Source organism: Abramis brama (genome assembly GCF_963993115.1).
Source record: "Abramis brama genome assembly, chromosome: 11".
Lineage (NCBI taxonomy): Eukaryota > Metazoa > Chordata > Actinopteri > Cypriniformes > Leuciscidae > Abramis > Abramis brama.
In genome coordinates, this window is record NC_139973.1 from 41,673,459 (window position 1) to 41,685,958 (window position 12,500).

Consider the following 12,500-nt stretch of genomic DNA (forward strand, 5'->3'; position numbering starts at 1 on the left):
GCTCATCCTCTGCTGTGGCCGAGAAGTCGTATTTCCCCGTCGCCTCCATGATGGAGACAATTCAGACACTAGAAGGAGAAACAGAGTCAATCAAACACCGTCCAGCACACCACCTGTCAATCAAACACCGTTCAGCAAACCACCTGTCAATCAAACACCGTCCAGCAAACCACCTGTCAATCAAACACCGTCCAGCAAACCACCTGTCAATCAAACACCGTCCAGCAAACCACCTGTCAATCAAACACCACCTGTCAATCAAACACCGTCCAGCACACCACCTGTCAATCAAACACCGTCCAGCACACCACCTGTCAAGCAAACACCGTCCAGCACACCACCTGTCAATCAAACACCGTCCAGCACACCACCTGTCAATCAAACACCGTCCAGCAAACACCTGTCAATCAAACACCGTCCAGCAAACCACCTGTCAATCAAACACCGTCCAGCAAACACCTGTCAATCAAACACCACCTGTCAATCAAACACTGTCCAGCAAACCACCTGTCAATCAAAAACCATCCAGCAAACCACCTGTCAAGTAGAAACTCACACTACAGATCGAGCCACATGAAGGAGAAGTTCAGCACATGCTGACAGGCAGAATTTTCATTATATAATGAAGCATGTAATTAGTCCCTACACAAGCATATACTTAAAGTTTACTTGAAGTTGTTCCAATTTAGCACACAAAAGCACACTAAATACACTTAAAGTTATGCTTTACTACAGTTTAATTACAACTAAAATATACTTAGTACAAAATTAGTTGCATACTTCAAGTTAACTAATCATTAACACACTTGAAGTATACTGCATTAGTCTGGCTGCAAGTATACTTAGCATATTATTTTTTTCACCAGGGATGACAACAATGCATAAGTCGAAAACAGTGTCATGTAAACGACACACCACACATTTTCAAACTCTTTCTCAAACACTTTCAATCATCATCGTGTTAGTAGAGACTCCGAGACACAGGCTGCGCCTGATATCACACACTTCCCTATATAGTGCTTGAAAAATATGTGAGTGTGAATAAGTATGTGATAAAAGAAGTATGTCTGAATTCACAGTCCTCACAGAAGCAGGCAAACCTGCATGACCTTCTTCTTCCGGTGAGATTCTGAAGTGTGTGTATGATGGACACTTCACTGTCCATGAGGCCACAGGATTATGAACACGACTGACGCTGGTGGGTCACATGATAATGACAACATGGCGAATATACGTCTGGATTACATTCATAGGCTACTACACACACTCATGCTAGATATAGAACACACTTTTTAGGAGGTTGTGAAGTAATTACTTTTTCAGAATAAGTGCTACTTAAGAGAATATCGATCTGGGACGCAGCTCTATAAACCCCGTCCCTTCAAGTTACGCCTCCAACGGAGAAGAAAGTGTGGATGTCACTGACTATAACAATCTTTTGAAGTAAATTATTTTATGTTTTACTGATATTATGAGATTATGAAATAAACTCTCAATAAAGTATAAACAGCTAAACACAGATCTAACGTTTTTTAAACGTAACTACTTGTTTCAGAACGTGCAGAGAACATTCTAAAGAAACGTTCCCATAATGTGTGAAGAATTATACAAATTGTTTTTTTTTTAAACATTTGAAAAAACAGTAACACTTTACAATAAGGTTCATTAGTTAATGTATTAACTAACATGTACTAACAATAAGCAATACATTTGTTACAGTATTTATTAATCTTTGTTAATGTTAGTTAATAAAAATACAGCTGTTCATTGTTTGTTCATGTTAGTTCGCAGTGCATTAACTAATGTTAACTAATACAACCTTTGATTTTAATAATGTATTAGTAAATGTTGAAATTAACTTTAACTAAGATTAATAAATGCTGTAGAAGTATTGTTCATCCGTGTACCGGATGTGGGCCGGATCTGGGCCGACACTATGTTGCTGTCTGGGACGAACATTCAGAAACAACGGTTTCATAACTTAACGGGAAAAATGTTTTTAGAACATTAGCTTACATACAAAGTTTACATGATTATTTGCTCTGTTAGGGTAATAAAGTATAAACAGCTAAACATGATCTAACGTGTTTTTTAAATGTATCTACTTGTTTCAGAACATTCAGAGAATATTCTAAAGAAACGTTCCCATAATGTTTGAAGAATGAAACAATGATTAATGTTCACATAACCAAGAATTTTTTTTTTTAAAACAAACTTTAAATGTTGAGCCCAGACAGCAACAGGCCGGATGTGGGCCGAATCTGAGCCGAAACTATGTTGCTGTCTGGGAGAGAAACATTCAGAAATTACGTTTTTATTATTCAATGGGAAAACTGTTTTTAGAACATTAGCTTACATACAAAGTTTACATGATTATTTGCTCTGTTAGAGCAGTCTTTTTTTTATGTTAACGTTATGATGACCTGAGAAATATGTAGTCGTGACTCAAATCCCCCAGAATGCCTCTGCACGCTGAGGTTTGTGCTGTAAATGTGTCTGTGGAAGCTCATGTTTGAGGCACGATCCTCTCACCTGTTTCCGTTTCTGCACCGCTGCAGATGCAGGCCTGCAAAACCTTTCATCTCATTTGCCTATTGCGTGTTTTTGCTTTCTGATCGTAGGCAGGTTTGCTTCACCAAAAGACACATGTGATCTGAGTTTAAAACCGTATTCTTGCGAAATACCCCTGAGAGACTGTTGACACTAAAATACACTTCATATTCAGTGATATTGTTGATTTGACTGCACTGATACTATCAGATGAGAACAAAACTTGAACTGAAATGATCTGAATAAAGACATTATTGTATTTTTAGAGCTGCTTATAGCAGGAATTGAGTTTGAGTTTATTTTATTCTATTAAAATAGCTTAAAGTATAAAAACACACATCATGACAACTTCCCCCATCTTTATACGTCCTAGAAATGCTCTTGTTCTGACATCAGTTTGTCTGATGCCAACATACTTTTATTGTGTAAAATATTCTAAATTAAGTTTAATAAAACAAGCATTTGTGGACGTTTAACTCAGAGTCTGATACAGTCCCGCTCTCCTCTATAATTCACATAGATGAGAGTGTGTAACTATAAAAACACTTTTATCAAACATATAAACTCATACGTTTCTCTCATGTTTATTCTTTCATTTTAACAGTGAGCGTTCAGAAAGAGACACCGAAGAGAAAGATCATGTACTTACAGCTCATGAAAGGATGATCAGTCTGTCGTCTGAACCGCCAGTGTCACAATCGTCGGCAACTGCAGACTGAAATGTTATTTCACAACGAGGAAGAGCAGAAGTCAAGCTTATCTCACATCGAACACGACACGCTCATGCATGACTGCAAAAAGGGGAAATAGAAAGTGTAAATCATCTTCCCCTCCCCTTCCCCACACTCGCTTACACACGCACACACTCTCTTTCTCTCACACACACTCACTAAAAGTGTAATTTCCTGTTGAATTTGGGGAAACCACTTGGGGAAAACATTTGCTGTGTTGAGCTATTTCAATTACTTTTGTTTAATTTGTTCACTACAAACAGCGGAAAGTCTGTAAATGTTGCCAATAAACATGATTTGCAATGCGAGTTGAATAATTTCGATTACAACTGTATAAGCCAATGGGAAATAGAGAGGAGCTTGAGCCAAAGCCCACTGGTCCTGTCCAGCTCAAGGACCGTTTCACCACCGGTTCCACTGAACCTAAAGATTTCACTGCTGCTGGTCAGGATCAGTTTTAAGTTTTCAGTGTTGTGGATGTAACGAATGAGACCAAATCAGACACACATTTGGTACATGTACCATAAAAACTTTCAAACTTCTCTGGGATCTGCGTCCCATCCCCCACACAGGACAAGACGGTCTTAGTTACCCGGATGACGATCAGATAAGGAGTTTTATGACTTTTAGCAATGCGGACAGAGCCTCTGCTGCAATACTAGAACAGACTCTCCTGCATTCATTTATTGATGAACTGACTAACATGAAATGAACATGCATTCCAGAACATTTTGTGAATGATTTACTGTCGTGTGTTGTGTCTTTTAATACTATTATCTGTTCGATACTTGATCTTTTACTATGTATTTTATTACACCACCAATGGTCAATGTAACTTTACCTGTATCATGTCTCCTATCTAATTACTCCTCATTTAATGACTCACACTTTGATGTACATCACCTTCTCTTAGAATGCAGTGTGGATTCGTTATATCTATCTGAGTATTAATGAACAGAGAATAGTACTTGAGACAGCATTGTAAATCTCCCACAAAAAGGAAAGGCCCTGGGCACTGCCTGCCATGCTTTCATGCTTCCAAAAAGGGAGACTGCAAAACTTGACCTTGGCTCCTCGCCCCCTCACCTCCTCCTGGGACCATCCTCCTCACGGCTCCACCTAGGTCAGACATCGATCTGCCTGCGCCACGGACTTCTGGGCCTTTCGCTGTGTCTCGTCCCTCCACCCCTTTGGCTCCATCAGGCTCCGCCTTGAACAGGTTGATATGCTTAAAACGGAGATGTTTTTTGAGTTTTCTGCGTAGAGACGACACCATTGTCAAAACAATCCCAATTCACATGGATCCGCGAAAACAACTAAAAACCCTGTTTTCTGCTGCCAGGCCATTAGATGGCGATGATACGATGATACACTATAGATTGAACACGTAATACGCATGAGCATGACGTCATCAATTCGCATTTTTGCTGTTTGCACAGAGAACATTTTCAAATGTTTGCGTTTTTTAGCCACCCAAAACGCCGTTGTCATGTAAACTAATGGCCAAAATGTTTTACATTCATAGTTGTAAACGGTGTTGTGTAAACAGCCCCTTAGTTGGCTTGTCTTTGTTCCTATGTTCCCGCCATCATTAGTTGTCATGGTTACTCATTATGTTTCTAATTAGAGCACAACTGTTTTGTATTTAGTTAATTTACCTGTATATTTAAGTCCTTCAGTTATCTCTACTCATGGTCTAGCGTTGAACGTTTTTCAGGACACGCTGTTGTTTAGTTTATTTCCGTTATTCTGTTGAAGTAAAAGCTAAGCTATTATTTACTCTAAATCTTTCGCTTCGTCATCCTTTGCGGACCCAATATCCCCAGAAAGCAACAGAGTGTTGGCCCAGATCCGGCCCACATTTGGGCCGTGTGCAATTCACGTGTAGCAGATGTGGACCGACACTATGTTTCTGTCTGGACCATGATAAGGTATAAGCTAAATATTTTTTTATTTATTTATATTATTGATTTACACATTTCCATACAAAGATTCACAAACTTCCTACTTTTTATTTCTTGCATGTTTTTTTGCAAAAACAGATTAAAGCAAAAAAATAAAAAAATAAAATAAAAAAATCATTGTCAAAACCTCTAATAAATAACATAAAAAACTACGTTAGATAATTGTGACCCCTTTTCTAAGTGAGTCAGTAATAAATCAATAACTAAACAAATCTTTGTAGTCAAAGCAGTCAAATGAACAGATGGATGTGGATTATGTATTTATGTTTGATTTGAGAAGAAATAAGACAGATGTTTGTCTGTAGAGGAGCAGCATCTCATCCGCAGGTCAGACCAGATGTGTTTTGTTTATCAGCGCTGGTTTGTTCTGAACTCGGTGTGATTCACTTGATTAAATTGTGATTACTTGAGAATTGAAGCCGTTAATCAGGCCTCTATTTGGTTGATTCCCATTATATATTCAGTTCTTTTTGTACTTGTTTTGTGTGAATCCTGATATCAGTGTGTTTGTGAGGGTCAGGTGTAGAGATGCAGTTGGTTATATTTAAACTCTTATTGTTTAAACTGCATGTAAATGTGTTTATCTGCACGCGCGCCGCGCATATACTACCCAACATCAGATCCCACCATCTCAGTTAACTAGTACAAACATCCTGAAGTTCAGATGAGAGTGATTCAGTTGCCATGGACGCATGAAACATCACTGTGACGCTGCATGAGACCGCGAAAGACTCTGCTTGAAGTCTTGAAAAATGATTCCCATGTAACTAGAGCTGTCGGTTAAACGGAAAGTAGATTTTAACTTTCTTCATAAATGTATTGTTGATGCAAAGTTTAAAAGTGTTGGTGACTGAGAAGCCTAAAATTGAGGAAACTTCTTAACGGCCTAAATCAGGAAAAAGTAATTGAACTAAAAAAGAGTAAAGCTATTATTAAACTTAAAATCCTACAAAACAATCCGGTGAGGAAATCATCCTAACTAGAGAATCCTCTGGATGTTTGTGAGGCGCTAGAGGGCGCCAGAGTCACTCTCACAGAATCAAACGCGCTTCAACACTTCTGTAAACAATCTCTCTCTCTCTCTCTCTCTCTCTCTCTCTCTCTCTCTCTGTGTGTGTGTGTGTCTCTGTGTGCACATGTTTTCATGGTGTGTGTGTGTGTGTGTGTGTCTCTTTGTGACAGGCACCGCTGCTAGTATGATACAATGCACTCTACTCTTTCACCTAAGAAATACTGAAGGTGTGTATAATTCTCCACGAAGGTGTTCATGATTCAGTAGAGCTCACTCTTCACTGCCAATAAGGAATATAATGCAATAGTTTCTGTTACTAATATTATTACTAATTCTGTAACTATCAATATTTTTTGATGAGTGTTATCTGGTTTGTGAGAGGAAGAGAAAGAATGAGTGAATCTGACAACTATTGCATAACAAGTCAATGTAATGGCGGATTGAAACAGGATTTTTTTATTGCAAGGCTTTATTGGATGGTTGTGGTTTGCTATTGGTGGATCTCATGTGAGTGACAGGTGGCCCCGCCCTCTCGCCAGTAAACGCATCATCAGAGCCTCAGACGCCTGCTCATCGAGTCTGTGCTTCTCTGTTGTGGATCATCTGTCTGACAGCGGCATGTTAATGAAGTCTTATAAACTATAATTATCACCTGCTGAGATGAATAGATGAATTTTACTAACCCTTTCATCCTGTTAGTAGATGATTTGAGCTTTGATACTAAAATTGTTACAATATAGGCTACAGAAAGAGGCCATATTACGCCCTTTAATAGTCTTGTTGTTTCAGGCTTTACTAGAACAGGTTTTCCTGCTTGAATGTTGATTATTCTCCTCATATTCTCCATTGTTGCGGCTCCTCTCTTCCCAGTCTGTCAGTAACGCTCTGTTTACTTCCTGTCTCTATGAAGCCCCTCCTCCTGAAGAGCACACTGTGCTCTGATTGGTCGGCTGGAGCAGTGTGTTGTGATTGGTCGAGCGCTTCGAGTGTGTTCGGGAAATGTCCCTCCCCTTTCCATAACCGCCAGTTTAACACACTACTAACTAACTCAACCAGGCCCCGCCCCTTTAATCTGCGCATGAATTATTATAATGAGGAATATTGTGACGTGTTCCCGGAAGAAACTCAAGACTACAATGGAGGCGTTTCAGGAGTTCAGAAACACTGACTCTGATATAGAGAAGAACTGGAGCTTCTTCATGATCAAACATCAACATTACACACTAAAGGAAGATGAACATGGGAAAAAGAGGAATAGATGCTCTTTAATTCCCTGCTTGTGAATCAGAAACCATTAAACTCCGCTAATAAAGGTCAGTTTGAGGGTGTCAGGCTGATGATTTTACCGCGGTAAGAGCCGTCAGTGTTCTGGTTTTAACACTGATGTGTCACTCTGTCCTGTTTTACGTGAGTAAACGGATCAATATCATTAATTTCAGTCCTTCTCGCTTGTGTCTGTTTCCCGCAGCCTGATTGTCCACCGGGAAATATCGATGAACGGTTTAATATATTAATGCAGTTATGGATTCACACCACTGCTTGATAACACACGTCTGGACTCTTATTACTCACTGCTGGTTTATGTTTTATGATTCGTTCAGTGTTTGATGGCAGCCTTAGACTGCTGAGATGAAGTCGAGATCGAGAAGTACGTGTGTTTAATCTGGAGTGTGTGTGTGTGTGTGAGTGTGTGTGAGCGGTGGATTGTTACACAGGTGAAGTTCTCGAACTGAAACTCACAGCGATCAATTTCACGAGTCAGTCTGAAGGTCTCGGTGTGATTGAACTCCTGTAATCAAGCTGAGATCCAATAAATCACTGCAAACTGGAATCAGACTGTCATAATTGTTTAGTCTGAATGATTGTGTAATTGATCTGTTGTGTTTGGTGTCAAAAGCTCTCAATGAACATGTTTATTGAAGTGCATCAGAGAGAGAATCCGCAAACCTGCAGCGTTTATGATCATCTACTGCAAGGAGAGGTTTGAGGAGTGAAACATTAATAGTTCACATGATGATTGTTTCTGTGGAACTTCATGTTCTCACGCAAGTGTTCTGAAGGATGCTGTGTGCGACTGAAGTTTAAGACAAATGACTTGAACTATAGTGCATAAATCATATAGACTACTATATGATTTTTTGTTATTTTTGGGGCTTCATATGAAACGCGCAACAATTCTTCAGAATTTATCCATATAAGAAAAATAAGGTGATTCGAGTTTACAACATGAGGAAGAATAAACTATGACATTTTAATTTAAAAAAAAAACAACGAATAATTATGTTCCAAAGAATATATTGGAGGACATTAGAAATGTCTTCTTCTCTATGTCCTTAATATTAAAATAACTGTTACGCGCTTCTGACGCGCACCAGAAATGCTGAATGCGGATCGGGATCGGGATGTGCACCCAGGGTTGCTGGAAGTGGGGGTGCACCACATGTTTTCACAGGATTGTAAATGCAGCAAATTTTTGTTCATTTAAATTGATTCATTTTTATAGTCATTTATTTGTAATAAACACTTTAAGTAGGCTATTTAAAAAGTGTTAGGCCTATTTATATGTTGAATTATGTTTTTTTTAAACATACGCGCAGTGTGACGTCATATTGTGACTACTCCTGAGCGCAACACCACCGTCAGTGTTTTGTGTGTGTGTGTGTGTGTGTAAGCTAGGCACTAGGCAGGTTTTTTGTGTTAATTTCAATGTACTGTCGCTGTGAATGCTCTTTTATTGTGTATGACAGTGTAAACAGCCCGATAACTTTTTTATTCAAAGGCTTATGTCCCGTAGACCGGTCCGTTGCATTACGATTGAAAGCAATATCAGTAATGTGATGTCAATGTCAAAAATGTGATGTGCATTCATGTTCGTGTGTGCGTGTGTGTGTGTGTGTGTGTGCTGTTTAAATGAGTGTTCTCACTGATACGCTCGTTGTGTTTCGCGAAGTTTTGACGAGTTTTATAGACTTGATATTGTTTCTTATTCAAAAGTGGTGACCCCCCCCCCCCCAAAAAAAAATAAAAATAAATATATTAAATAAATTAAAAATAAATAAATATAAAAATGAATAAATACAGCACCCCCAAGGTAACATCTCCCCGCGCCCCTGTGTACAGCACCACCGCACCAGAAATGCGGTCTAGGTAGGAAGCACGCTAGGTTTTGAGACGATCACATATTGAGCTTCGGGATCGGGATCGGGATGTGCACACCGTCTCGCTCTCACCGAATCACCGGGAACCACGCGCGCTCAGGTGATGCAACAGCCTCGGAACCCACGCGAGACACTCGCACTGTGAATGTGTTCCTGCGTGTTCAGGAACGCGTGGAGATGGAGGAGCGTTCGGCGAGCCTCGGTGTCTTTCTCACGGATTCGAGGAGAAATCATTCCTGAATCCAGAATCCAACCGAGCTTCAGTCAGAACAGATTCCCGCAGATCAGGATGAGGAGTGTGTGGAAGAACTGAACCCCGTTTCAGGATTTGTCATGTGGATGTGAGTGTCCTGGAGGGATTCACGCGTTTGAACACCCTGGAGCGCGATAGAGTCGATCGTTCTTCTGTGAGAGACTCGTTCAGGATCATCTCGACACATCAAACTTTAATGACACAAATAAAGGTGAGTTCAGGACTCAAACTTTTCCATTCATCTGATCGCGCACACACACACACTGCATGAATGAACACACCGATGATATGGCGCACAGAACGAGTCCAAACCCCAAATCTCTCACACAGTCACATATATGTAAACACATGCATATAAATACATATGTTAACATGGTCACGTGACTTTAAAGATGCGAATATGGACATATGCTGATATGTTCTCTGTATGTCTTTTTTTATTTTTTATTATACTATGCATAGGCTACATTCATAATTAGCAACCCGTTATTTATTTATTTATTTGGGTTTTTTTTCGGTTTGCGAATATTTGAGAGGGCTAGAAGCCTAAATGTCCATGCATTAAATCTACTTTCAGATCCATCGATGGGAAAAATGAATGAGGATCGTTTCATAAGTTTTAAATCGAATGCATCCGTTTTCCCTCTTCATTCCCACCTGGTCATCCCACTGATTATTGATGAACTGCTTTATTAATAACCAGACTCCGGTAGACAGTGTAAGATGGTGATAGAATGATTTCTGTTAGTGGTCGTGTACAGTAATCTGCAGAACTCAGAGATGTGTTATTGTTTTATTTATAGCGCGCTGAGACAGGTGCGCGCTCCCGTGGCTGTCAGGGCGTCTCTGTGCACGCGCTCACTGTAATGCACGAGAGATTATCGCGCATTTACTAACAATGAACAGTTGTAATTTTTTACCAAAAAATGTTAATGCATTTACTCATGTTAGCAAACTGTACCTTATTGTAAAGTGTTAAATAAGTGTTAAAGTGTTAAATATCTTCTTTGACTGTGGAAGTAAGTGAAACACATGTCATGGTGACTTGAGACAAAATATTATTTCTGTAGCTTTATGACACATTTTATTGTGAACAACATTATAACAGATCATTAGCTGGAAAGTTAAACGTCAGTTTGTCTGTTTTCTGATCTCAAGCTTTCTGAGTTTGGATTCGAGAGCTTTTGAGAAGCTTGTCAGTGATTTGCGTTCAGTAAAAGCTCTTCATCTTCCTCTTCCTCAGCAGGATTAGATGCAGAGCTTCACCTTTCATTGACGTGTGTGTTCAGGCTTCAATAACACACACTCCTCTTTATTAAAGTGTGTGTTTTCAGCAACAAGAGCGGTTGGAAAAGCAGCTGTTGATTGTGATGTGGAGATACACACACACACACACACACACACACACACACACACACACACACACACACACACACACACACACACACACACACACACACACACACATTCAGTGGTGTTGATGGCTGAATCCTGAAGGATTGATACATGGTCGAGTACTTGTTCCTGAATTCAATCCCAGATTCCATCACCAGTTTTCCTGGATAACACACACTTCTCTCTGCTGTTGTGGAGAGTCGAGACACACTCACTCAATGCGTTTTAGTCAAACATGTTTTTATAGTCACGTCTAAAACCAACATACAGTAACAAGCTTTTCAAAGAAGAAACAAGGATGTGTGATTATTGATGACCATCAGTTTACTCTGATGTAGAATGTGTGTGTGAGAGTGTGTGTAAGAGTATGTGAATGTTAGTGTGTGTGTGTGTGTGTGTGTGAATGTTTGTGTGAAAGTTAGTGTGTGTCTGAGTGTGTGTGTGTGTGTGTGTGTGTGTGTATCTGAGTGTGTGTGAGAGCGTGTGTGTGTGTGTATCTGAGTGTGTGTGAAAGCATGTGTGTGTGTTTGCCCTGTTTAGTAAATCTGGCCCTTTATTATAAAATGTTACTAATGTCTCTTCTCTCTTAATCTTGACATTATACTGCAAGTGTTCATCAGTTCTGCATTTGGTGTGGGCGTCACATGATCTCTTTCTCATGATCTCTGGATGTTGATTGGTCCAGTGGGGATGCTGGTCTTTGACTGGTGAAAACATGCTAATTGAACAGCAATCGTTTGCCTTTTCCTCAGAATATGATGATGAAGAGCTTCAGTGTGTCTGCGTTTGAGATGTTGATCTGCTGTTGTGGGTTTGAAGCCCAAATGGATCGATAGACTTAATAACTCATGCTCAGACCTTCTTCTGGAACACACACACGCACGCACACACACGCACGCATGCACGCACACACACACACACACACACACGCACTCTCTCTCTCTCTCTCACACACACACACACACACACACACACACACACACACACACACACACACACACACACACACACACTCTAACACACTCTCTTTTCACTTTTAATGGTTTCTTCTCATTAAACTGGTATGTTGATTGCACGGAGGAACAGAGCGGTGCGTTACGGGTCAGAGTCTCTCTCTCTCTCTCTCTCTCTCTCTGCTTTAAGCTCATGTCGGGTCAGTAAGTCTTCTTCGAGTGCTGTGAGTTATGACTGCATTAATATTGGATCAGCAACGGCTCTGGTTTAGTTCTCCAGCACTGGACTGAACATGTCCAGTTATTAAAGCCAGCATCACTGGCCATAAAGTGGTAAAAAATGGTATTTACTGTATAACGCTAGATGTTACAGAGTTTTGAATTAATAATTGGGGATTAAAATGAATAAAATTCAAATCAAGATACGGACTAGTGTCTGTGACGAACTGAATCAATTCTGTGACTAACTGAATCAATTCTGTGA

At 39.9% G+C, this 12,500-nt stretch overlaps 2 protein-coding genes across 2 annotated transcripts in view; both read right to left on the minus strand.

Moving 5' to 3' along the window:
- grap2b (GRB2 related adaptor protein 2b) overlaps positions 1–3,358 on the minus strand; it is a 9,667-nt gene extending 6,309 nt beyond the window's left edge. The window contains exons 1-2 of the mRNA XM_084127945.1: positions 3,200–3,358; positions 1–68 (exon numbers count right to left, since the gene is read on the minus strand). The exon at positions 1–68 is cut by the window's left edge and continues 29 nt beyond it. Of these exons, the coding sequence (XP_083984071.1) occupies positions 1–49 (49 nt within the window). The 5' untranslated portion in view covers positions 50–68; positions 3,200–3,358. The remainder of the gene's footprint in view (positions 69–3,199) is intronic.
- LOC311091863 (uncharacterized protein) overlaps positions 1–12,500 on the minus strand; it is a gene marked incomplete at both ends in the record, with an annotated part of 463,820 nt that overhangs the window by 98,037 nt on the left and 353,283 nt on the right. The window lies entirely within an intron of this gene.